At 43.6% G+C, this 26,559-nt stretch overlaps 1 protein-coding gene across 1 annotated transcript in view; it reads right to left on the reverse strand.

The window, feature by feature from the left end:
- The window catches only part of LOC144828868 (E3 ubiquitin-protein ligase TRIM39-like), a 72,852-nt gene that overhangs the window by 9,618 nt on the left and 36,675 nt on the right, over nucleotides 1-26,559 (reverse strand). The window contains exon 6 of the mRNA XM_078687435.1: nucleotides 12,204-12,230. Within this exon, the coding sequence (XP_078543561.1) occupies nucleotides 12,204-12,230 (27 nt within the window). The remainder of the gene's footprint in view (nucleotides 1-12,203; nucleotides 12,231-26,559) is intronic.

The following is a 26,559-nucleotide window of genomic DNA, read 5'->3' on the forward strand; positions in this document are numbered from 1 at the left end:
TTAGTTAATTTCTCCTGTGTCAAAGCAAAATGGAACAAGCATTGGCATAGCCAATAGGGCTTGCCTCTGGGACCCCACAAATGTTTAGCCATGCAACGGTTGATGTTGTTGCACCAAGGATATTGTGCTGCGTAACTAAATACCCACAAGGTCCCAAAAGCGAGACCCACTGGCCACGCCAATGCTTGTTTATTTTGAGGAGGAGAGTACCGGCACTTCTCAAGAGAAATATAATACTTTTAATTGGAGAGTACCAGCACTTCTCAGAAACAAGCAGGTACTCTGATTCAGAGTACCTGAACTTCTATTTTCCATTTCAAGCACTGACCAGCACCATGTTTTTGCTGAGACTCCGTAGAGCTCACTCAATTGTCTACGTTCCTCAGTTTGATAAGAGGCACCATGAAAGGTGTTAGCCACCATCTTCCTAAAATACTTATGGTCATACACATGTTCTAGGTTTTCCCATGTTGTACCAGCATCCAGTGTATTCCATGTTTTAGTCCAAAAACGTTATCTTTCACAGAAGGAAAATGAAATGTGATTTGGCACACTATGTTCACAAGACGAATATCCACAAACATGAACAAATAGATATGCGTCCAGGACAACATTTAGTCAAGGACTCACACATGGAACGCTTGGCACCCGTACAGTGTCGCACATAAATACTTACAGAGCATTACTCAGAAGTCTGAAACATCAAGTGCACGAGACTAGCAGAGAAAATGGTGTACATGTGATAAAGATAGCTTTATAATTTATTCCCCAAAAGTATAATGCAGCAGAGAAGAAATCTCCAACATGTCACTACTAGCGGAAGTGACGTCTTGCACCTTTTGACCACGTCCAGGTAGTAGGGTTGATCAGCTGAAAGAAACAGACGGAAAGAAATAAGGAAGAAAAAGAAATGAAATACAAAAAAAAAAAGAAAAAGAAGGAAAAAAGAATCCACGATGGACACAAATAAAATAAAGAAATGAAAATCGAAGAGGACAAAAGGAACTACAGAAATAGACAAAATAAGCTATTGAGGATGAGAGAAGTAAAAGAAAGATTGGGAGGCAAACAGAGAAAATAAATATAGACTGGGCAGATAAGATAGCTCAGAGGACGAAAGCACTGATTGCGGAGAGCTGTCTGAAACTTTAAAGTCACATCTTGGAGTCCTGGTGGTTCAAATTAGTCTTTCCTTCTTCCGAGGTGGCTAAACAGCACAACATTGAGGTGCAGAACTACAAACATTCTATGCCATCAGCGTTAAATTGTTATGTAAACATGATGCACAGAGCCAGACTTGCAGAAGTATACAGCCAGCTCGGTGGGGAGAGACATTGCAGAGCGAAGCATTCGAGCTAAGACTGCAGAAGAGAAACAGAGATGGGCTGCAGCAATCACGAAGAGATGGCATGAAATAAACAAGCAAAAGTGACGCGGCCGCCCGTGAAAGCAAATCTGATCGCGATTGCAATTATGAACAAAGGGTATGCGGGAAGAAGGGGAAAAGGAAAATTAAACTGACGAGGAGGGAGTGGGAGGGGGTAGGGGAAGAGTGGAGCAATAGGAGAGCGGCGGAAGCAACAGAGGGCAGGAAATGTGAGGGGGAGGGGAGCAAACTAACAGGGAGAGAGTAACATGGAGCAAGCTGGCGGCTGCGCGCGTGAACGCAAGCGCTAGACCAGCAGAAGCCTGGGGTAGAACTTTTAAAAGCACACAACATAATGTCTTGCAGAGCAGCGCATGCGCTGACTCAGTGAGACCTAAAAAGGAGTGTAACCAGACAAACACAAATAGACAAAAGGGCAATGACGCATGTAAAAGGGTCAGTCGCATGGGGCAAGAACCACGCATGGAGGGAAGAGACAAACAAGATCAATTAACCAAGGAAAGGAATTTTGAGAAGCACACAGGAATAAATGGCAACTGAGGGGCGTGCTGCATGCCCCTCAGAGAAGAAACACAATGTCGCGAAGCAGCACATGTGCTGCTTATGCGAGACATAAAAAAAAGGGATGGCTTAAGCGTAAACCAGGGTTGAGAGATGTACAAAATGTAAAGCGATCTGCATTAGTATAAACAGCACGTCATACCTCCCTGCTATTCAATCAAGACTTAGCTATTAAAGGGTAATTTCACTGCAAAACAGAATTTGCGGTTTATGTTCTTGCATGTGGATTGAGAATACAATGGCAGCACAGCTCTGTCTGAGTATAATAGAATTCTTGAGCACGAGAGCAGTGGCAATGGTCAACAGATGCCAATAAGAGATAAACCGATTGCATCTAATAGCATAAAATTACCGTTTTGCTAGGGAAAAACCATCACCCAAAAGTATCAGCTTTTACTCTGAATAACATTGCACTGGCAATTCTTAAACTAATATTATGGTCCAGCCTGGATAGGAGAGAGTCCGAGTGAGCGTCAGGAAACAGCTGCTTGGGCACTGGTCCGGGGGTGTGTGAGTGGTTCATTAGAGAGCAAAGAGTTAAGGGTGGGAGAGGAAATGTCCAGGTTTAGCAGCAGAGGTAAGGTGAAGAGAAAGAAAGGTGCATAGGGAAGACACAGAGGGGCTTATTTACAAGCCCCTTGTGCTACCCGTGCGTTACTTTTACATGTTAAAAATGACGCAAAAGTGGCACATGGGGCTTGTAAATAAGCCCCAGGGTGTTTGTTGCAAGGTGTGCGGGAAACAGGTAGAGGGTGAGAGGTAGGATACGGGGAGAAGAAAATGGGGCTTTGGAAAGGAGGGGACTTGAGAAGTGTGATCAAGTTAGAAAAAGGTTGAAGGATAAAATAACATGTCCTGTATTCTGCAGAAATAGGTTCTTGGGAGAACCAACTATTTTTATGCTGGGCCCCTCTAAGGTTTGTGACAGCCCTGGTGGAATTCTAATATCTACAGCATTGTGTTTCCACTGAAGGCAGGTCACTATGTCAATGATAAACAATGCAAGCAGCCTACTTGAGTTTCAGCAGGAAAACTGATGTGTTTCCCTTCAGAAAACTTACCAGCGAGGTAATAAAAACTCAGTAGAGTTCAAAAATGGTGAAATGGAAAAAACTGGGTAATAGACAGGAGACAAAAAAGAGCTACGGAATTCTGATAATATCTTCCAAGAGTGATATAGGCCACAATGAGCCTGCCACTTTAACACCTAAGAGATCAACAATCATGATCAATTTTGCAGAGAAGGTGGATATTTGAAAAGAAACTACTAAAATATGAAGTTGAGTAGAGAGCTGCGACTACAATTCATTTATTTGTGTTTGTTTGTAAGACATGGTGTTTGCATTATAACTTTGCACTCAGCAGTACTGGTGAAGAAAGCCCTGATGTAGCTGCTTAGCTTTGCCAAGACATTATTAACAGTGTAATACAATCTCCTTGCAAGAGTCAGGCGAAGGGCTCCCATAGAGAGATGGCCTTGCACGTTCTAACCCTCGGCTCCATAGCAAATGCAGCAGGTTAGCAGGGGCTACGGTGCATATTGTGAGGGAATGGGGAAGGGAGGGACTAATCGAAGTATTTAGGATGGTTGACAAGGGGAGGGATTTCTCTTTCCTTTCTCTAGAACCACCAAGGTTGTTCCGGGTGAGTTTTAGAGAGGTGGGCTATTTAGGAGAATGCAGCTTTGAGCCCAGTTTATGGGTCCAGGTGAGCAAGTGTGGTGGCGCTTGTCACTATGCACAGTTAGAAGGGACAGAGACCAGTGAAGGGGGTGGAGGCAGTGCATGCACATGGAGGGGGTAAGAGAGCTAAGCAGGAGTAGATGCAGGGAAAATGATCAGGGGATGATGAGGCAGGGAAAGTCAATCAGAAGTCAGTAGGAGGTATGTGCAGGTCAGAAAGAGTTGCTGGGGATGGTCAGAGGGCCTAGGGGGTATACGTGTAATTGAAGTTGATAGAGGGGAAAGAGAAGATCCAAAGTGCATGGTAGATGAATATTGGTGGAAAGTGAAAAGTGAACATTTGTGGAGGCAGAGGGACAACTGAGGGCAAGTCTCCTCCAGACCTGGAGTATGCCTGAGTAGAAGGAAAGCAGGAGCAGCGAAGTAGGCGGATTGGCAGTCCATCAAAGTATGGCTTGGGGCTGTGGTGTCAGCAAGAAAATAGAGATGAGTCCAAGGGGGGGCCATCTCCACAGCAGTGCAGATACAGATAAAGGATTTATCTGATGTGGGATGGTATTATGTGGTAACCTTGTATTATAAACAGGATATGGAGGGAGAAAGGTGCTATAGGGATCCAGATTTTGGAAGAGGGGTGGTGATTGAGAAAAAAGGGGTAAAGGGCTAAGGGAGCTTTCAGGGTGGGAGGTATGGGACAGTGGACATGGTAGGCAACAGAGGGGCACAGAAGTACCATAAGGGGTTCTAGGCAGCATTTTTTCAAAGTCCAGAAGGGAGTTTGAGCCAGCGAGGGGCTAAAATACGAGTACAGTGATAGAGAAGCAGTACAGAGACAATGGACAGAGCTTCGAGGTTAAAGGGCTGCTTCTTATTTGACATGGGATCAATCATTGTTTATGAATACTTATTCATGCTTTTGGAGTTAACCAAAAAATTATTTTATTCCTCTATTAGAATGAAATGTTTTAGCAAATTTGTGGAATAGCTATAGGCTCCAGCTTGGCTCCATTTTATGAAAGCCTCTTTAAAGGGATGTATGAGAGACAGTGAGCCTGGAGAGGGGAGCTGTTGCAAAAGCTGTTCTTTTGGAGAAGGTTTATTGATGATATACTAATAAAATGGCAAGGTGAAATGAACAAACCATTGGAGCAGCATCAAGAATTAAACAGAAATGCGTTCAATGCAAATTTGACTTTGGAATACAGTGCCTAATTTGTATAATGATAAATGAAAGTTTGCCTAAGAACCTAGCAGCCGGTGCTGACAGATGTTGGATTGCAGATCATCAAGACTGCATAGTCTTGATTCAACCACATTCCTCTTTCTACCACCAATGAGGTGACTTACACAAGGAACAGAACAATTAAGGGCCTAAATTCGAAGAGTGATTCAGTTTCTTATACTCATTCTCCCAAGAAATGTCAACCTGGCTACTTTCTCTGCCAACTGGCTGTTGCAAATATGGATCCTGTATATGATGTCCATACATACCAGAAAAAAGCAGTACTATTTTAAAAGTTCCGAATCAAAATCCCAACAGAAAAGGCAATTCATAAATTGCAAGACAACTTTCAATTATAGACTCCACCAAGCATCAATTGAGGTGTAGGTGGAATGAACATGTCTGAGCAATGAAGAACAACAGTAACTTTTTTTAAACATTTCTCAAACCTACATGAGGAAACACTGCTTAAAATCATTAGGATATATGGAATTCGCCATTTGGTGCCAGCCTGGTGTGGAGCGCAATCGAAACTTGCATTAAGGGAGAAAGAAGTATACTGGATACACACATTTGGATAGAGTTAATCATGGGTTATCTACTGAAGAGGAATTTCACATTTTGCTTTATATTATAAAAGGATAGGCTACATTACATGTAATAAAAACTACATATGCTGTAACATGTTCAACTAATTAAAGATGTAAAACTATGTTATTTTAATTTTTGCAGATTTTCAAAAATAATCGGAATGTTGAAATCGCTGTATTCCAAATTTCACCTACAAAGTTTGCATTAGAGTGTAGTATGGATTTAGAAACTAACCCCATCCTTTGTTGACAGAAACTGGTAAGTAGATAGGGCATTATGGGAAACACTTAACCATTAAATAAAACTTTCTCATGGCCAATTCCTATGATATTTGTTGGCATAAGATGCTACTCTCCAACCTTGTATCTGTAAACAGAGATTTGTGTTTTTATCATGGGGGTTTGAGCCCCACATAGCAGGTGAGAACGTTAAAGTTACTAACTTTAGTGTCATTTCATTCTGGACTCAGCACCAATTGTGTTATTAGCAACTTGCTCCTGACATGGAAGTCAACTGCTGGTCATTGTATTAGAGGACTGGCAGGCTGTAGGTTCTCTGTTGATTTTTAGCACTCTAGGGTTGGGTATTAAGAGTGTGAAGCACTGTAGGTTCCTGAGTGAGGTATTGATTTTCTTTCCAGGTCATAACTCAGGAGCCAAGATGCTGTTGTTTTTAAGTGAAGTAATGTTTTCAGGCTAGTGAGTCAGTATCTGCAAAGTTGTGGTATTTGCAGTAGAATTTCAGGGTATTTGAGTTAGTTCCAGTTTGGATTTCATATTCACATCCAGCTATTGCCCAAAGGGTAAACAGAGTTTCTTAGTAGAATATCTATTGAAAGTAGTGGAGTTTTAGCGCACATTCATTTAGATTAATCCTACAGGAAGGAAATACTAGATAGCGAAAGAAAGAATCGAAAGAAAAAGGCCACAAAACAACTTTTAGGACAAAGTAACACCAAAGGGTGACTGATTACCAACTTTACAGCCAACTGCAGAGAACTGCGATGGTCACCAGCTTTGCCTCCAGTTATGCAAATGTATTCATGGGGTGGTGGGAGGAGCAGGTGGCCTGGAGTGAGACTCTGGTTGGGTATATAGAATATGTGATGTTATGGATACGATATGACTTGATCATAATTTGGAATGGTTCTCAGAAACTGGCAAAGGAATTATTTGAGGTCCTGAGAGTGAATAATCTTAATATTACTCTTACAGGCATGGTCAATGACCTAACAGTGGATTACCTGGATGATAAGTTATTTATAGCAGATAATGTCCTAGTGACCTCACTGTACAGAAAAGAAACAGCAGGGAATAGCATACTGCATTACGTGGTGCACACCCAGCAGCACTGATAAAGAGTATCCCTATCATAGTCAAACTGCAATACAGTTGAGGTATTTGAGAATGAGCAGAAGGTAATGCTAACTAGATTCAGGGCCTAGGGGTATGATGATTGAACATTACAGCAGGGGGTGGAATTAGGTTGCAAATCAGAAGAGGGAAGATTACTATTAGAGTAACAGTTTAAAAGAGAAAAGGGCAAAATCACGTTTCATTAAAACATTTAGTAAGCAACATAAGAAAAAACATGGAATCTTTAACAAGCATTTAGAAATTCCTATGGCTAGATCCAGTAATACAATTGAAGTTAACCAGTAAACGTAGTGTCCCTTTCTGGAGGACTTCATCATTGAGATGCAAAATTAACAACTAATCATTTCTCCATAAAAGGTAACACAGTTACATAGTAAGGACCCAAAAGTTTCTATAAATGTCAGAAATGTAAAGCCTGTAAAGTAGGAATATCGTGTAAGATGTATAGGGAAGTACTTACTGGGAAAGAAAGGAAAGTTACCAAAAGTTTGACATGGAAACTGAGCTATGTGGCTTACCTTTTGAGTTGCCCTTGCTCTAAGAAATATGTGGAAAGCACCATCTTCCCAGTACATAAACATATTCTAGAACATATCAGAGCCACAACGGCAGGATTTTCATATATATGTTGTACCCATCATAGGTTTCAGGATAATTATATTATAAGTGTGGAAGATAAAACATTATTTTCTGTATATTAGTTATCTACACTGCCTGTTTTGCTTTGATTGAGACATGTATGGTAATTCTGTGGCAGATGTGAGAGTCTGTTACCACTTTCTGCTACTTCACTGTTAACAGGAGCTGTGAGCAGAAACGAAGTGATTTGAGAATTCGAAAGCCAAAATGCATCACCTGTTTTTGTGGCCCTACCATTAAAATTAATTAAGCACTACTTGTCCCAGAGTGCCACCTCTTCAGTTGTTTCTCTGGATGGTTGATATATATATATATGGCGGTGGCCACTGAGTAGTTATAGCTAGGACAGCTGGTTCATAGGAAAAGCGTTTTTGTATAGCCATTAAATTTTGCCAAGAAAAAAGGTGGGTCCCGAAATCCAAAACCCTCATGCATTCTCCACAGACTTCTTCAGAGAAAGCTACAGCAAAAACTGCAGAATGGAATTACACCAACTTTGGCAGGAAGCTAGATCTCGGTCCACTAATTGTGCTCTTTGTGAGTTGAGGTAAATTCGGTCAATATTTTTTGAGAAATTAGGTTAAAAAATAATGGTATATCTGAACGATTGGGTCCGTGAGAGGCTCAAGAGAGTCTTGTGGGAGCGTCAGTTTAAAATAAAGTGTTCTGATTTGCCCAGAGAGCTTTATTTCCTTTGAACCACCTCTTCCCCACAGGAGTCAGACTTTTGTGGGAGTGAGCGCTCTGGCTGCCAGCAACATCAGAAAAAATGCTGCTGGCAGCCGCTACAAGACTCAGGGACCTAGTCCCCTATCCTGAAGTAAAAAGGGAAAAGTAATAGAAATGAAAACAAAATTTATAAAGCGCGACAATCATCTAGGGGTATCTAGGCGCTAAGCAGAACCTTACAGGCTGGGAAGATCCAGAAAATGGAAGAAATATTTGGAAAAAAACAGGTTTTTAGATTTTTTCTGAACTCTAGTAAGTTTGTCTCGAATTTTAGTTCTGCCAGAAGTGAATTCCATAATCTCGATGTGCATTAGACTAAGCCTCTTCCACCCCACTCTTAAGTCTGGGGATTACCAGGTTTCCACTTGTGGATGAGTGCAGTGAGCGCGCTGGAATATATAGTTGAAAATGCTGTATGAAGTAGTCTGGGTCGACAGCATGTTGTGCCCTGAAGGCAATGCATAGTGCCTTAAACTGTATACGTTTATTAATAGGGAGCCTGGGTATTTGAATGAGTGCTTGAGAGACAGATGTACGTTTTGGAATGCCCAGCAGTAGCCTAGCTGCCGCATTTTGTAGTGTTTGTAACTTATGTAAAAAACGTTTTTGAATGTTGATAAAAAGTGCATTGCCATAGTCTACTTTGGACAAGATCAGAGTTATGACCACCCTCTTTTGCAGGCTTGGTGGAATGAAAGGTAATACTTTCCTTAAGGTTTTCAGAATGAGGAAACATGAAGAAGTGATGTGATTTTCCCAGGGGGTAGGCAGACTCCCCAGTTCCTAAGGCCACCACTTGTTTGACCAGAAAGAAGGGTTGTTGCCAAACAGCAGGACCTCCAGTTGCAGATATGGAGCATACAGTCATGGAACTGGCCTTCCGTGGATCTAGGATTATTGGTGATGGAGACAATGATCTGCGTGTCATCTGCATATGAAACCAAGGAAAAACCGAGGGGCATATTATCAAGAACGGCGTTAAAATTATCGCCGGTTTAGAGGCAGAAAACTGCTGCTAAAGCGGCGATAATGGGGTTGATAATATGCCCTGGAGAATTACAATAGAATCCCATGTTCACACCAGAACATGGACTTCTGCCGCTAAACCGGCGATAGTTTTTAACGCCATTCTTGATAATATGCCCCCAAATGATTTAATTAAAGCTGCAAGTAGAGTGACATAAAGATTGAACAAAGTGGGGCTCAAGGATGACCCCTGAGGGACTCCACAGTGTAATGAAAAAGCTGGTGAGGTGAAATCCTCTAAGGAGACTGATTGCGGTCCGTCAAAAAAGAAGTCTTGAACTTGTGTGCGTTATCTTTGATCCCAATTGATTCAAGGCGATCAATGAGAAGAGCATGGTTGACCGTATCAAATGAGGGGATAGATCCAGAATGACAGGGCCTGATTTCCCCCACTGTCTATCGTTTGCCTAATTTCTTCCAGGGCTGTAATCAGCACCAGTTAGATACTGTGGTAAGTTCGAAAACCGAAGTGTGTTGAATCCAAACTTGTTTTTTTCTAAAAAGATGGTCAGTTACTTATTGACAATTTTCTCAACCAGTTTGGAAGGAAATATTAATCGAGTTATTGGTCGATATTTGTTGGGGTCACCAGTGTCTAAGTTAGTCTTTTTTAATAATTGCAGAATAGATCCTACCTTCCAATCTTTTGGAGAAAAAAACAGCTTCAAAAAGATTGTTAAAAATGGCCATGAGATGTGTGGCTATCACCTCTGGGGCTGAATGAATTGTTCTGGCCGGGCATGGGTCCTGTGGTGAACCTGATTTGATCTGCATCAGTATGCTTTGCGTCTGATCAACCGTCAGAGGTCCAAAATAGGATAAAGCACTGATATTGTGTGTCTTTCGGAGATTTAGAATCTAAGTCAGTCGTTTAGCTCAAGTTTAGAAAGGAATTATAGACAGACTTAACTTTATCCTGAAAATGAAGTGCTAGTTTGTTACAGAATTGTTGATTAATATTTGGGTTCTTAGGGTCAGGAAGTTTTGATAATTTTTTAACTGTTGCGAATAGTTCCTTGGAGGAGTTAATTGCTCCTTCTATTTCTAAGAGGTCAGAGTAGGAATGCCCTGACCCACTAGGCCCCATGGGGGGGGACTCCCGCAGGATCAAAAAAAAAACGCAACAAAATAGCAGAAGGGCTGCATTCAATATAGGGAGGTGGCCACAAGGACCCCTCCCGGAGCCATTAAAGGCCCCAGGAAGACCAACCCCCCCCCCACGCCCCCGTGCCAACATCATGAAAAAAGTGGAGGGTGCCACAACCCCCCACCCGAGCTATTAAAGGTCCCGGGGAGTCCACCTGGAGCCAAAGATCTGCAAAGATGGGGTGTGGATCCGCGCAGTCTACCTTACTGAGCATCTAAAGGCCCTGGGGAACTAATTCCCTGGGACCAATATCAATATTGGAGGGAAAGGGAGCACACCCCCTGGGCCGATATTACTGAAAATGGGAAGGGGACATCAGGCCCCCCTCCCAAAGACATTAAAGGCCCTGGGGAGCACACCCCCAGGGCTGATTACTTTAATTAAGTGAACAGGGTTGCACAGCCCCCTCCCTGAGCCCGGGGACCTTATCTCTTCGGGCCGTCTCACTAGCTATGTCCTGGAGAGCCACCCTTTCTGGACATAGTGGTTTCCCTGCCTGCACCGGCGCGTGTAGGGAAACCTATGTTTGCTCCCGCATGGTGGGAGCATTTTTTAATCTCTCACCACGCAGCAGTAAACACTGAGTCTGCTCCCAGCCAGTGAGAGCTTTAAAAATGTTCCCTCTTGCTGGGAGCAGACTTTTGATCTGTTTCCCTGCCCGCACTGACGCGGGCAAGGAAACAGATCAAAACATTGCTCCCACCCAGAGGAAGTAGCATTAGTAGCTGCTCACTGCGGGCAGGAGCAATGCCGGCTCCCGCAGCATGCAGGGAGCCGGTGCCGGCCGTGGGGGCCCTGGGGCTCCCCCACAGCCCCAACAAGTGTATGGCGAGTGCCTGTGTGGGCACCAACCTTTATTAGAGTGGGCCTGGGCAAAGGGGTCCCAAGGGCCGGAAAAGACTCCGGGAGAGGGGCACTCCTCTCCTTTAATTTTAGTACTGGCCCTGGAGTTTCCAGGGCCTAACATGGCTCGGGAAAGAGGACCACAGGGCGCCCCTTTAAGTTAAAACAACGGCCCTGGAGGATGGAACCCCAGGGCCAAACAAGACTCTGGGAGGGGGGCCACGCAACCCCCTTCCCTTTAATTAAAAAAAATATACCTGGGGGATGAGGTCTACAGTGCCTAACAAGGTTCGGGGAGGGGGGGGCCCATGGCCCCCCTCGCCTTTAATTTTAGTAATGGCCCTGGGAGATGGGGTCCCCAGGGCCTACTTAGGTTCAGAGAGGTGGGCCACGGGCCCTCCTCCCCTTTAATATAAATAAAAAGAAACCTGCCCTAGCGGATGGGGTCCCCAGGGCCTAATAAGGCTCAGGAAGGGGCCCAAGCAGCACCCCTCCCCTTTAATAAAAATAAAAAAACAGCCCTGGGGGATGGAGTACCCAGGGCGTAATAAGGCTCGGCGAGGAAGGCCACACAGTCCCCACCTCTTTTAATGATACAAAAAAGCCCTCAGAATAAAATAATCACAAATTGGAAGAAATTAGAAAAATTATGACTCAATAAAATGATCAAATACCCTTGCCCAAACATAACCATACAGATGTGAGGCTGATATTACATGTAAATGTAATTAGTGAAGGATTCCCCTAAAGATATATATTCTCTTTCTAGTAATCTCTGCAGAAAAGCAACAGGGTTCATATTCATTGAACATCACACAAATGAGTATCAATGGACTTTACACACATTGTGGCTGTTGCAGCACCACATGCATTATCACTAAGCACAAAGTAGCAAGTTATCATTTTTAGTCACACAATTACAAAGCACAAAGACAAAAATGTCGGATTTTGCAGGTTATGTGCCAAGATTTAGTTAGACAAGGATATCCTTTTTAGTTACCTGCATGTCTGCGAGCCCATCGCCACTCTGAAACCGAGAAAGAAGAGCAGACATCAGAATGATACTGAAGCATACGAGTGTCATGTGCAGTGCAGTGTACATTTATTAATAGGGAAGCCCAAAAACATAAATAAGAAATACTGTAATTAGAGAATTTGCATCGTTCTCTGAAGTATCTTGAGCTCATCAAGCCTGGCACTTTGTTGAATTTGTAAAATAACCTTGCCTACATTTACATTGACCATGTACGTCTGCATTGTGTAAGAAATGTGTTATTGATGTAACGTTATCTTGGATGAGGGCATTGGGGCACACTGAACTCACAGTTGGTACTTGATGGTACAGTAACAGTAATTACCATGTGCACTATCACCCGACGGCTACATAACTTGGTACCACTGCCTTACTCTCTAAATCTGTCTTTGTGCTTATATCATGATAATAAGTGTACATGTCCATAGCTCGCAAGATATTAAACTCAGTTTGGGGGTCACCAAGCCCATCTAGCTTGTCGATTTCTCAATCTACTGTAACTTCATATCCTCTAAGAAATCTCTACCTCTGTCTTTGCCATGACAATGCAATTACATATTATAAACTGAAAAGGGAGCTGGTGTGGGTGGGCAGGGGAAGGCTGGTGTGTAAGTGTTTCTGTGTGTGTGTGTCTATGGGGTCCATTTTACTGCAGTCACCAGGTCTGTCTTTGCAATATAACACCTTAGACGATAGCTAAATAGATCATCAAAACCATGCACAAATATACACAAAGACAACCAGACTTGCTTGATATGTTAAATGCCCTGACCCACTATAACCTTGCAGACCATGCTTAGGGGTACATTTACAACCTGGTGGACAGTCGACAGGTCTGTCAAAAAGGATACGCCCATGGCTTCTGTCACTCAGGCAGCTGACTGTCTACCCTATTTAGAGACCCCTCCCCCTTTGTGGCTGGGATTTATGTGCTGTGAAGTCAACTGCCATGGTAGCACCCCCTTTAGAGCACTGCTGAATTTTTGACCAGGCACCATTTAAAATCATACATTCAGCAAACTTCTTTATATTGTGAAAATTAACTGTCAAAGTGGGGAGCTTCTTTCTCAAAACAAAACACAGATGACCTGACGTGCAGGGAGCTTTCTTCCTGCGTATGATGGGCAATTGGACACTTCCCTGGAGAGCTCCGCTGCCTCACATTATAATCCTTCATAATCCTGCCCCAAAATTACTCCTCGAAGCCAGGAATGCTACTAGCAACCCCCCACCTCCCTAACCAAATGATAATTGAGGCATTACTGGAGGCGGTGCATGGGTGACTGGGCCTACGGAGTGGTGGTGCTGTGGCCTGAACCAAGGAGGAGGTCGTACCGAGGAGGGCGCTGTGGGAGCTGGACGTTGCGCCAGTGGAGCCGGATTTGGGTGCAGAGAGGGCTGGCAGCTCTTGATCCCAGGAAAACAACTGTAAGGCTTCAGCAGAGAGTAGAGTTTCTGCAAGATGCAGACAGCACTTTCGGGCCAGTGCCCGTAGCGGCCGCACTGCCGTGTGGAGGAGGTGTCGTGACTGGAGTCTGGGCGATGGCCATGCTTCGATGCCTCTGAGACCCCGTGGACACTGAGCCCTGTGAGGACATAAGTAACATGCATCTGAATCAGCAGAATCTGAAGCTCGCTGGGACCTGATTGGTCTGCCAGACAATGAATCAGTGCGCTCTCTCTCTGATGGAAGTGCCTGATACTTTAAGCCTTATGTGCCCCGAGCCTGGCTAAATGGACCACCCCCTGCTGCCGGAATGAGGAGCTGGACCTCTGAGAGTCATAAGTCACATCACATGCCTTTCCAGGACATCCTAAGATGCACGCCTCCATCAGCTGGGAAAGCTGGTAACGAGAAGCATGGAGTACGACAGTGGGACTGTACATTCTTATACTGGGGGTCTAGACAGACATCCTAGCAAACCAAAGGCTGTGCGGGTGTGAGTGGCTCTGCTTTTGCCTTTCCTGTATTGCACGCAGGATACACCGTGGGACTAATTGATACCTGACCCACCGGAGTCTGGACGTGTGCCCTCTGGACTGGCCCTGATTTGCTAGCCCCGGGTGGGAATGAGTTGCTACTCCCCAGGCCCACATTGATAACCACTGCAAGGAGCCCTTGGGTTGTCACCCTGACCTCTGGTGGAGGGACTTTGGGAATAACTCTGGTGACAAGTCATGAAGAGCAGGGTAATTGATTGGCAGTGGAGTGCTCTCTATGTGAAAATGGGAAAAATATGTCCACCAGGGCTCCCCAAGGCCATACATCACCCAGTACACGCACAGCACAATACCAAAACCCACCAGACAAACGAGTGCCAGGACAGCGGATGAGCAGGGAGTACTGGTAGAGAAGCCCACTAGAGTCAAATTACTAGCAGCTATACACAAATCACAAATGGCAGTGGAAGGGAAAATAGACACTGTCTCTATTGAGGTTAACTTGCTCCACATAGCCCTACGCAATGTAGTAGAAAAGGTCCGGGTAGGTGAATACTCCCTTGACAACCTACAGGCAGAGGTGAACAAGCTGAAAGAGCAAAAGTCTAGAATGACTGCGACAACCAAGATGCTGGAGGACAGACTAGAAAACAGGGAGGGACGCTTGCAATGCAGCAATCTGCGAATGCTGGGCTTCCCAGAGGAGGTTGAATATTCCACACCAGAAAAATGCTTGGAGTGGCTTCTTGCCTCACTGAGATCACAGAGCCTGTTGACGATGTTTGCCATAGAGCACATGCATAAGACCTAAATGATCAGATCCCCCCCCCAAGTTCCTCCCAGGCCTCTCACAGCAAGTATATTTAACTACAAAGACCAGGACATAAACCTTAAGGCAGCCAGAGAGGCAGTCCGCATACACTACAACTATGAGACTGCAATTTATCCTGAATATACCAGGAAGGTCAAAAAGAAGAGAAATATCTTCATATACATGAAACAAAAGTTGTGCACTCTGAATTTGCCTTGCACGCTGTTATACCCAGTTCGCCTCTGAGTTGTGACACAAGATAAGGCACACTTCTTTGACCGAGGGAGACTCCCGGCAATGTAAAAAGTTTAAAAAAGGAGGGTGTGGACAGCAAGATACAACTGGGACTCATGGATTGACATTCCTGGGGAATCAACGGACACTCAGGGTGTATGTGCGGGAACAAACAATAACACGAAGGAGCCAAGAGGGGTCTGGAAAGGTATATAAGGGATCGCCCTCCACTCTAAACAGTCAAACAACAACAAGATCCCTATACCTGGGGTGATTAATACATTTCACAGACATGAGTAAACATCACTTCAGATTTTATTTTTAACATACCGAAGTGGACCCCTGCTATCTATCGCAGTGTGGTCAATCCTCTAATGTCTAATTATCCCCACTTAATCTATTGTTCCAGAAAATTAAATACTAAAGTCTCTATACAACCAGTGTCCAGGGTGATGTCCAACAAATGTCTGCCTTTTTTTACTGGCAGTACATCTATCCACACTTTACCACATGTGCACAAACCTCAAAAGGAAAAATGTGTGGTGGAGAGGAAGGCACCTCACGGGCGAACAACCCTCGGGGATGTTGGCAGATGTTGCTAACTCAAAGCCCCTTTCTCATCATCGGTTGCCTTTCAATCCAAACAAAAAACAAAATGAATACAACACATAAACTGAAATGCGTGTGCAGGTGCAAAATAAAGAGTATCACAACATTAACTCATAACGGACAGAGTGACATAAAATCGACAGCCACACCCACTCAATTACTTTATTCTTAGATTCAGTGTGAGCTGAAGAGTTAAAAGAGAGGTTGGTAGCTTAATATCGCCTACCAGTACCTGATACCAACATGTTTCACTGCCCCAAACATTTCGGCAGATTCATCAGGGTATTCAACACTCGGTCACTGCACCAATTTTTTGAACATCCTTTCTGGACACTGTTGGATCGAGACATAAATAAAACCAGAGCCATGCCCACGAGTCAATATGGATTCATAGGTTTCCACATTAAAGTAAAGGTTGCAAATATCCTTATAGTGATGTAACTGAAAAGTAATCATTATAATTACCCCAGGCCAGCATGGGCAACTCATACCGGCCGACCAAATCACACTTTGAATCGTTTAAAATCGATTGCACTGTCACGTACGGTGAGGAGTGGGGGCTGGTAGATGGACATATTCAGCTTCTATAACAAACGGATAGTCAGTTCATGTAGTGTTACTGCGCAGCTAGGGCTGAAGCTACATAACGAGGCGCTTCGTGTTTTTGTGTTTGTATGTTCTGATGCACCGCGCCCCCCACGTTGTTAAAAGATGACTGTGGCGGCGCGTTGTATGAGACTGTGCGGATCCAATCTGCCCGCGCTTGGTGGTCATAATGCGCAGTTAAGGTTGCCACGGGCCCCAGTATTTTCAAGGCTTTGATATAAAACACGAGTGAAATTAGCGCTGTTGTGCAGTTTCATTGTATAGGGTCTGAATGTTTCATACTATCTTTTCTCATTTCCTATAGATTGACAGTGCAATCGATTTTAAACGATTCTAAGTGTGATTTGGTCGGCCGGTATGAGTTGCCCATGCTGGCCTGGGGTAATTATAATGATTACTTTTCAGTTACATCACTATAAGGATATTTGCAACCTTTACTTTAATGTGGAAACCTATGAATCCATATTGACTCGTGGGCATGTCTCTGGTTTTATTTATGTCTCGATCCAACAGTGTCCAGAAAGGATGTTCAAAAAATTGGTGCAGTGACCGAGTGTTGAATACCCTGATGAATCTGCCAAAATGTTTGGGGCAGTGAAACATGTTGGTATCAGGTACTGGTAGGCGATATTAAGCTACCAACCTCTCTTTTAACTCTTCAGCTCACACTGAATCTAAGAATAAAGTAATTGAGTGGGTGTGGCTGTCGATTTTATGTCACTCTGTCCGTTATGAGTTAATGTTGTGATACTCTTTATTTTGCACCTGCACACGCATTTCAGTTTATGTGTTGTATTCATTTTGTTTTTTGTTTGGATTGAAAGGCAACCGATGATGAGAAAGGGGCTTTGAGTTAGCAACATCTGCCAACATCCCCGAGGGTTGTTCGCCCGTGAGGTGCCTTCCTCTCCACCACACATTTTTCCTTTTGAGGTTTGTGCACATGTGGTGAAGTGTGGATAGATGTACTGCCAGTAAAAAAAGGCAGACATTTGTTGGACATCACCCTGGACACTGGTTGTATAGAGACTTTAGTATTTAATTTTCTGGAACAATAGATTAAGTGGGGATAATTAGACATTAGAGGATTGACCACACTGCGATAGATAGCAGGGGTCCACTTCGGTATGTTAAAAATAAAATCTGAAGTGATGTTTACTCATGTCTGTGAAGTGTATGTGCGGGAAGACAGCACCCTGAAGGCTAAGGAGAACAGTACTTCAACATGGGATCCTGCCACTGGCTCCTCTCCCCGGAGGAAATGGAGAAAATGGAAGACACGGTGGAGCAACAGAAGGACAATGAAACATAAATACTGCTTGTCTGATGGTGGGTAGGGAAATGGGGTAAGGGCAACATGCAGAGAGCTAAGGATGTCAATTGAGATTAGGCTGCATCCATTTAAACAATGTTCACAGAAAAGCATCCTTTTTTTCCAACATACTTTAATTGGTGTTTCAAAGATATACAACAATAGGGTAGCAACCCATGTATATACTTAAAGTTAGCATTTCAAACGTGCAGATTCTGAAGTAATATTATTAGAACAAGAGTTGCACACATAATTCCAAATATCACCACAGCAAGCATATTAAAACATTTCTAAACTTAACTTCAACCCAGCTAATATATAAAAAAGAAGTTAGAAAATTGGGGCACCGTATGAAGGGAGGGGGCGGGAAAGTACAACGTTCTGTCATAATGACCATCCCAACAACTCCCATCGAGGGAGCATTGGGGAGGGCAACAAAATAAAAGAAAAAGTGGGGAGTTGTCCAGAGTAGTGTTGGGGCTAAGGAGGCCTTTCATTATCCTCTCTGTAGTGCTTCAAGGCCCAGATTTTCAAAACTAGCATGGAACGCAGCACAGAAGAAAAAAATGATGCTGCGTTGCATGACAGTGAGGGAGCAGGAGAGTTCCATATCTACAAAGATGTGGCTCTTTGGTCCCCTCTCCCTAGAGCCGGCACTGATTTTAGCTGCTGTGCGCCAGGCACACACCTTTGCGTCTTAGTACAAGGGTGTGTGCCTGAGTCTACCTTAGATTTTGTACTGGAAGGGTAGCTTTCCAGTACAAGATACTATACTTGGACACACTTTATAACTTTTCCTACTTTGTATGTGTGCCTGCAAAGTCCGAAAAGAAAGAAGAAATGGCATTAACTTTTGGCACTAAACCCTGTCTACTACTGTTTATAGATAGGGTTTTGTTTCAATAGGCATTGGTGGTTGAATGGGTACACCCATGTAACACCACCTTGGCACTTCGCACTGCTTTGCGTTACTTTCAGGGTACTTTCCAACACAAAACAAGTATTGCACTGGAAAGTAAACTTGGGGAAAAAAATTGTGCTGGTTTGCATTACATTTTCTTAGGAGAATAGATTTTCCCTTCGCAATTGTGTAAAGCAATAAGGTCTAGTATTTTGTGTCCCCCCATTTTGGGCAAATAATTTTTTCTGTCAAAAAGTTAGGGGATAAATCCGGTTAAATATAGAAGAAAGGGAGCAGGGGTCAAAATGCACCCTTGTCTAGCACTTCTTTGAATGGTAATATCCACTGTCAATTCTCCTGCTGGTCCCCACCTAACCCTTGCAAAGTTTTCTGAGTACAGGCCTTGTATAAGAGACAATAGACCCAGGGGAACACCTACCCTGTGCAAGACCTCCAAAACTTTGCCCTCAGGACAAGGTCAAATGCAGAATGGAGGCCCACAAAGGCAACAAATACTGCCCCCCTCCCCCCGGTTAATGTCTACATTCTTTCATTTAATGGAGAAAAAAACGCATTATCTGGTTGACTGTACTAATATTTTGTCAAAATCTTGCCTGAAGGTGGGACAATACTTTCCTTGAGGAAATCTGCCTACTATAGACTTTTTGTATATTATCATTTAGGCTTATAGGCCTGTTATGTCCCGGGACCAGCTTATCTCCCTTTTTAAATGTAAATGTAAATGTAGAGTATTTATATAGCGCACTTCTACCCGGAGGCCTCGTAGCGCTGTCTTCATACCGCTGTGGAACCCATCCTGGCTTTCCTGTGAAATGTCCACTCCTGGGCACCCCCAAGGTGAAGCCAGGCATCCAAGCGCTGGTGGGGCCGTTGTGGAGATTAAGCAAGCTATTGCCCAAAGTCACAGAGTGGGACCCATGATTAGACTAGGCACCGAGGCGAGAATTATCAGGTCCGGGGCAATTGAGTTCAAGAGCCGCCGAGGCGGGAATTGAACCCTGGTCCCGGGCCAGACCTCTGCATCAGGGTCTGCCGCTCTAACCATTGAGCCACGTTTCTCCACTAAATATGGGGATTATTACAGCACCTTTTCAAGAGTTTGGGACAGAGTCCCTGCCAATAGAGCATTCGAATGGGAGTTCACACATGGTCCCCAAATCTCGGCCTCAAAGCAAAATAAATCAGCAGGAACTCTGTCCAGGCCAAGCGCCTTCCCTGGTGTCTGTGCCTGTATAACAGCATCAGTTTCCTCTATTGTAAAAGGCCTTTTCTCAACATGTCATTGAATGAATCATTAGAACCAACATATGGAATGTCTATTAACTCTTCATCTAAATTTATGTCTGCATAATGGATTGTAAAGTGTTTAACCCGCTGTTCTGTAACCATATGACAGTTGGGGCGAATTAACTCTCTGCAACCATTATGTGCAACCAGGTTTCAAAAGTGCTTGTTATCTCTTTGTTTAACGGCAACCAAGAATTCACCCCAGATGCTGGCTTCCCACTGGCTTTACTGGACTTGATAATCTCAACATATTCCTGTCTCTTTGCTACAATCTCTGCTCTTTGGTTACTCCTCAGAACAATAACCAAATCGTTCTTGGCCATTTTACACGAGTCATCAACCATTCATTCACTCTCGTTTTACGAGAGACCCGGCTGTTTTTACAGTCTTTTATAAATATATTCTCGAGCTTGTTAAAAAGGCTTTTATTGAGAATCATAATCTGCCAAGAGAGTCAGGGTCTGGTGCTCAAAACTTTCAATTCACCAGAGACAATAGTATAGCGTTTATATATGACTATATCAGATTTAGAGACGACCTCCCATCTGACATTCTGTTTGTTATTGAACAAAACAATGGGGGAAGATAATGAAATTGGGTCTAAGCACTCCATGTCCAATATCCAGTGTAGTGTGATTGGGAAATGGTCGCTCTTGTGACGGTAAATAACTTGTATGTTATTTCATGCCACGTCTGCATATCCATTAGAATATAATCGATGTGGCTTTTACAGTTGGCCCTCATGAATGTTGGCCTAACATCTATATCTGAGTTTAATCGACCATTATACAGTCTCAGGCTATAGGAGACCACAATATAAACAAATCTGAAGAGCAGCTAGGCTCATTCTAGGTGATTTTCTGTGGTCAGGGTAGGAGGAATACCCGAACATTAATCTTCACCCCTAGATAGATCAATAGGAAGGGTATACGGTTCAGACATACATTAAAATTACCTGAGATGATCGCATTATGATTACAACTAAGGCCCTCTAGGAAGGTATTCAAGCTTCTTAAGGTCGGAGAAGATTTGATGAAAGGGGTCGACCTGCTGTAGATGTTAATAAGTACGAGGACCCTAAATTTGGTGATATCTTGAGTACTAAAAGATCCAAGGAATTAATATTGGTTCTCTGAATGGCACAATCTAAAGATATTTTCAGACAAATAATGAGCTCTCCTGAGAGTCTACCTGCTGATAGAAGCCTTAATGCTATAGGTTGTAAAACCCTGCCTATGAATTTTCGTAAGGGCCCATGTCCCTTGAAAAATGCATATGTGAAAGTTATCTATAAAAGAGCCCCAATCTTCATCATCTAATTTGGAACTAATTCCATCAATCTTCCACAAAACTAAGTGCAGAGAAGACATATCCTTTTGTGCATACAATTCATATTTGGAGACATTGACACTAGCTGCAAACTATTATTTAAGAAGTGAGCTACATTAGTGCCCTTCTTCATATCTTCATTTGGAGCCAATTACCCCAAGCTGGGTTAAAAATGCTCTTCTCTTACTGTTAAAGAAGGTAATTGAGTCATTGTAGCCAATGCACTCGCTTGATAAATACCAAAGTTAACCCCAAATTCCCAACCTGCTCAATTTCTCTCCTTGTTAGAAATCTCACATCCACTCCATTTTTAAGCACAAGCATATCCGAAACTGGGGGACTTGATTGAAAACAAATTTCGGAGCCATTTGGGGGGAGGATTCATTGGTCTATTGAGATCAAGTCCTCAACCAATTCAAAGGAGGTTAGGTTTAATTCAATTGAATGTTGTACTCCCACAGGCGCTACAGAGTGTTTTGCATAATTAATATCAGAGTAAACAATCGAGTGACATTTCCTAAGATGCCTAATCCAATGTAAAGCCTTATTTGTCAGGGAATCGTTATTTTCAAAAGAACCAGACGGCAGCTTAGATGCTCTCGCCATAAATACTGAATAGCCAGCTCGGGTGTCAGGTACCCTGCGGTCTCCCTGTGGGGACAGTGTAAGAAGAAGGCATATGTGTGGAATTGGGCACCCCATAAATATGACCCGCTTTATTAGGCTTTGTAGACATAGGACAAATAGATGGCAGGCGAGCATTTGAAGGGCACGGTAACACACTCTTAGCCAACCCACTGCCTAAACTATCATAATAACTACCCCAATGGCTTTAAATAGTTAATCGGAAGGATGCAGATTCAATAGCAGTTGCAGATAAGCTATTCATAGTGCCCTGACCTTGTTGGGATTGCAAAGTCCGGGCACTATGCTTCCACTGTGATGAGAATTTTAAAGGCCCTGGTTTAAGGGTTTTCGCCACATCCAGGAGAATTTCCTTCAGGTTGGTAACCTCTTCTCTTGGAGCTAATATCAAACTGATTGCTTCACTAAGTGTTGAGGGTGCCTGAGCAGGTAAGCTATATAGGGTGGGTTTAGGCAGTATCCGTGAAGGAGAAGCAGAATCACCTACTTCATGTAACACCACAAACCTGTTACAACATTCTACATATATGCATGCTTGAGTATCACCCTTGTGACCCGAGTTCGGCGAGGGCTCCTTATCTGGGGCCAATGTAACAACAAGCATGGAACAGCAGGCAGAACCGACTGGTGCTATGATAGCGTGTTTCCGGTACCCTGGTTTTAATTTAAATAAATATGGAACTTTCCTCTCTCTATTAACTTTAGTAGCTTTATATCAAGTATTACCTTTGTTGCCTAGAATAGACCCCACGTCTTCTATCATTGTATCAATCGCATTTGTTACACACTTTGCTGCCACACAGCTTGACTGCTTTGGAGTTTTGTACGTTTGGGCGGCACAGTCTTATCCACCGGACTATTTAAAGCTTTTTGTTTCCTCATTCTTTTCACACCTGTATAGGCTTTACATAGTAATAGCTGCTGTACTTTCAGTTATCTGGAACACTAAAGTCTTGGAGCTTAAATTTCTGAGCCGGGGGGAGGGAGGAGGTGGCCCTGCACTGCTTCTTCCTGGCGCTGACGGGCGCAGGACAAGCCAACCCTAGGCCTGGGCTAAGGCAAACAGGGCTGCTAAAAAATACTCCCAATGGTGTTTCCCAGGAATCCAGTCCCCACTAGTTCGTTTCAAACAATCCGGGCAATCTGTGACCTGGAGTCCCCCTCAGAGCGCATCGTAGGTGTATGTTTACCTGGGTTGTGTCATGATACAGTTTGTGATGTGACTATGGGGGCTGAGGGGTGCATCAACCCTGCATTCCAAGCCCAATGTTGAGGGGCTATGCCCTGTATTGCCGTCCTCACATTGCTTGGAGTTTGTCATCAAGCAGGCAAAGTCAATCCCCTTGTTGGTGATGCTTACTCTCAATGTATCTCTTAATGCTGATTACTGCTACTCCCCCGTCCAAAAAAAAGCAAAATAATCTAACCTGTAATATGATGCAGATTTATATTAATTTGTGGCTGGTTCAAACTACAATGCTAGGGTCTGTTGTCTTTGATTCCATGTCATGTTAATCCACATGGGATGGCTGAGTGACCCCTAAAAGGGAAAGGCTGGCCTGTGTCCTGTCCCAAACAATATACCCCCACCTGGCCCCAACAGGTGCAGGCATCTAGCCCAGGGGGAGGTTTGTGCAGGAAGGAGAAGTTACATGGTACTGGGATCGAACGTGCCAAGGAATGTTGAGACCCAATGACTCCTACCGTGACGCCTGAGAGCAGCCTTTGGAATTCAAAAGCCAACAGTGGGAGCAGTCAGTTTGTTTCCTGGTGCACTTACAAAGACACACCCACCCACCATCTCTTTCAGGAAGAAACAGTGGTGGCTTAGGTTAGGAATTGTCATTAACAATCATAACAGTAATGCAGCGACTGATACCAGCTTAGATATCCTGTAGCGGCAACTACTCCTGGGTGTTTGTTTACGTGGGTTGTGTCATGGAATGGTTCTGGGTGTGAATATGGTTGAGGTTTTGTGTTCGAGCGGCACATAAGCCCTGCATTCCTGGATTAGTGTAGCTAGGCTATGCCATGCATTGCCAGTTCAAAGTTGATGCGAAGTTCAGTCCTCAAGCAGGCAAAGTCTCCCTCACTGTTAGTGATTCTTAATGGAGCTGTATCTGTTAATGCTGAATACTGCTAATCACCCCTTCTACCATCAAGTTAAACTACCAATCAATCAGGATTTTTAAAACGTGGCTTATCACCTGTTAGGGTATCCAGTTTGTAATATATTGGAAACCTATATTTGGTTTAAACCTCAACCTAGGAGTACATTTCTCAATCTTTCACACAGTGCAACACAGCAAGCCAGCTTGCTGTGATGCACTTCGTGAAAGGGAAATTGCAGGAATGTGCCATATTTAATATTATACGACGTATAAGGAAACCTTCCTGCACAAAAACAATCCTGAAAGGCATTCCTTCTTTCTATGTGTGCTGCATTCTACATCACATATAGAACGAGTTACAAACTAGGTGAAATAAAGATAATTATCCTTGGTTATGCCTTTTCTAGGGAGGCGTCGCATTTTGACGCATTACCAGGTCTACCCCACTAATGGTAAATCTGGGAATGGGCGGATGCGTGGGAACAACCACCCTCCACCCATGGTGGAACGCCTACGTGGAGCTGAGTAAAGCAAGGGCAGCGATTTGCACTGCCTTGTGTTACTCTAGATTTATCAAGCGATGCTGGGTCATGCAAGGTGGCCTTGCATGGCTTGATAAATCTCACTTAGGTTTTGCGTCTTGTCCCCAGTGTCTGTTGTCTTTGACTCTGTGTTATGTTATTGTGCAACAAAGGGATAGGAAAGGTGTGTCTGGTATGAGAGAGGTGGCAGGTGAACCTCAAAAGGGTAAGCAAGGTCTGTGTCCTGTCCCTGAGAATCCTTATACAAATCTAAAAAAACATTTGGTTACAAAAAAGGTCCAAGATAGGTCATATAGGATATTTTTGATACATTTTCCAAGGCTTCATGAGGGACCTCCCGCTTAATTAGATTAATTTAGGTCTCTGGCTAGTCAGTTACTATCCTGTCTACCAGAAGAACAAGTTACTTACCTTCGGTAACGCTTTTTCTGGTAGATACTATATCTGCCTGTGGATTCCTCACCTTGTGAATATCCCCTTGCGTCTAGTACAAAAGACAGAGCCACCCAATTATCCCTCGAGGACTGGGTATGATAATGACTAATCTACATAAATGTCCCCTCAGGAATTATTTCAAAACTCCTTTACTATTTATAAGTTGTCACAGTAAGTGAACATAGGTTACGTAATACATAGGATATATCACAATACTTTTTTATTCACAAAATAGATTCAGTTACGGCAACAACAATACTACTAACATTTCAAAATTCTTTTGTAAGCAGTATGTAACATCTTTTGCTTATTTCGTATGGACAGATGATATACCATACAACATATGATTTTAGAAAGCAATATAAAGCTGTTTACAAAATGACACAAAAGTTCACTTCTAAGCAAATCGATGTTAAGAAGCGTCGACGTTTCGGTCCACTATGGTGAAAACATTCCCAGGACCATCCTCAGGACGAAAAATTGTTGCACAATCCTAATACTTCCAGCCGGAAGTATATATTTAGTCAACTGGACCTCAATGTCTAAAAGAATCTACAATCAGAGTTTATGTCCACAATAGTTGAACGTGCCCCAGACGTATTTTTTCACTTAATACGGGGCTTTGTGTCTTACAAGTACACTTGAAGCAGGAAGCAACTACTGCCTTCACTGACCGACCGTTGATACTCGTCCCCTTGCGTCAGCAACATTCGGAAATTCTTTTTGTAGCTTCGCGCCGACGTGGATCCGGACGTCACAGAGGCACGGCACCGCTCGCGACTCCGCTGACGTCACCGACGCCTATAATAGGCCCACGCCGGCGTGATGACATCAGTTCCGGCCTTTTTTCCGTGCCTTCGAGGCACACGGACGGACCGATGACAGTAGACATATACACAGTATACACAGTATAGAAATCAAGGTAACACACACAGTGTGAAGCAAATGCAATAAAACATTTGAAATAAACAACTCCTTGACAATAAAATAATACATTATAGAAACTCTGGCATAGAAGAGTGGACAACGGGGAGGCGGGTGGGTCAGTGAGGAATCCACAGGCAGATATAGTATCTACCAGAAAAAGCGTTACCGAAGGTAAGTAACTTGTTCTTCTGATAGATACATCTGCCGTGTGGATTCCTCACCTTGTGAATAGAGTCCCACAGCAGTCCCCACTCCCGGAGGAGGGTGTCCACTCTTCTAGACCAGGAAATCCTGGAGGACAGAGCGTGCAAAATGACCTTCCCTCCTCACCTCGGAATCCAAGCAGTAATGCTTCGCGAATGTGTGGAGGGAAGACCAAGTTGCTCTACAAATATCCTCAACAGGCACACATCTAGCCAACGCTGAGGTTGATGATTTAGCTCTCGTAGAATGAGCCCTTATACCCTCTGAAGGCTCCTTACCGGCCAAAGAGTAGCAGATCTTAATACAGAGGTCGATCCATCTTGACAAAGTCCTCTTATGGACCGCTCTTCCTTTCTTGCAGCCAGCAAAGCCAATAAAGAGCTGGTCATCCAAACGACAGTCTTTAGT

Source organism: Lissotriton helveticus, chromosome 4_1, assembly GCF_964261635.1.
Source record: "Lissotriton helveticus chromosome 4_1, aLisHel1.1, whole genome shotgun sequence".
Taxonomy (NCBI): Eukaryota; Metazoa; Chordata; class Amphibia; order Caudata; family Salamandridae; genus Lissotriton; species Lissotriton helveticus.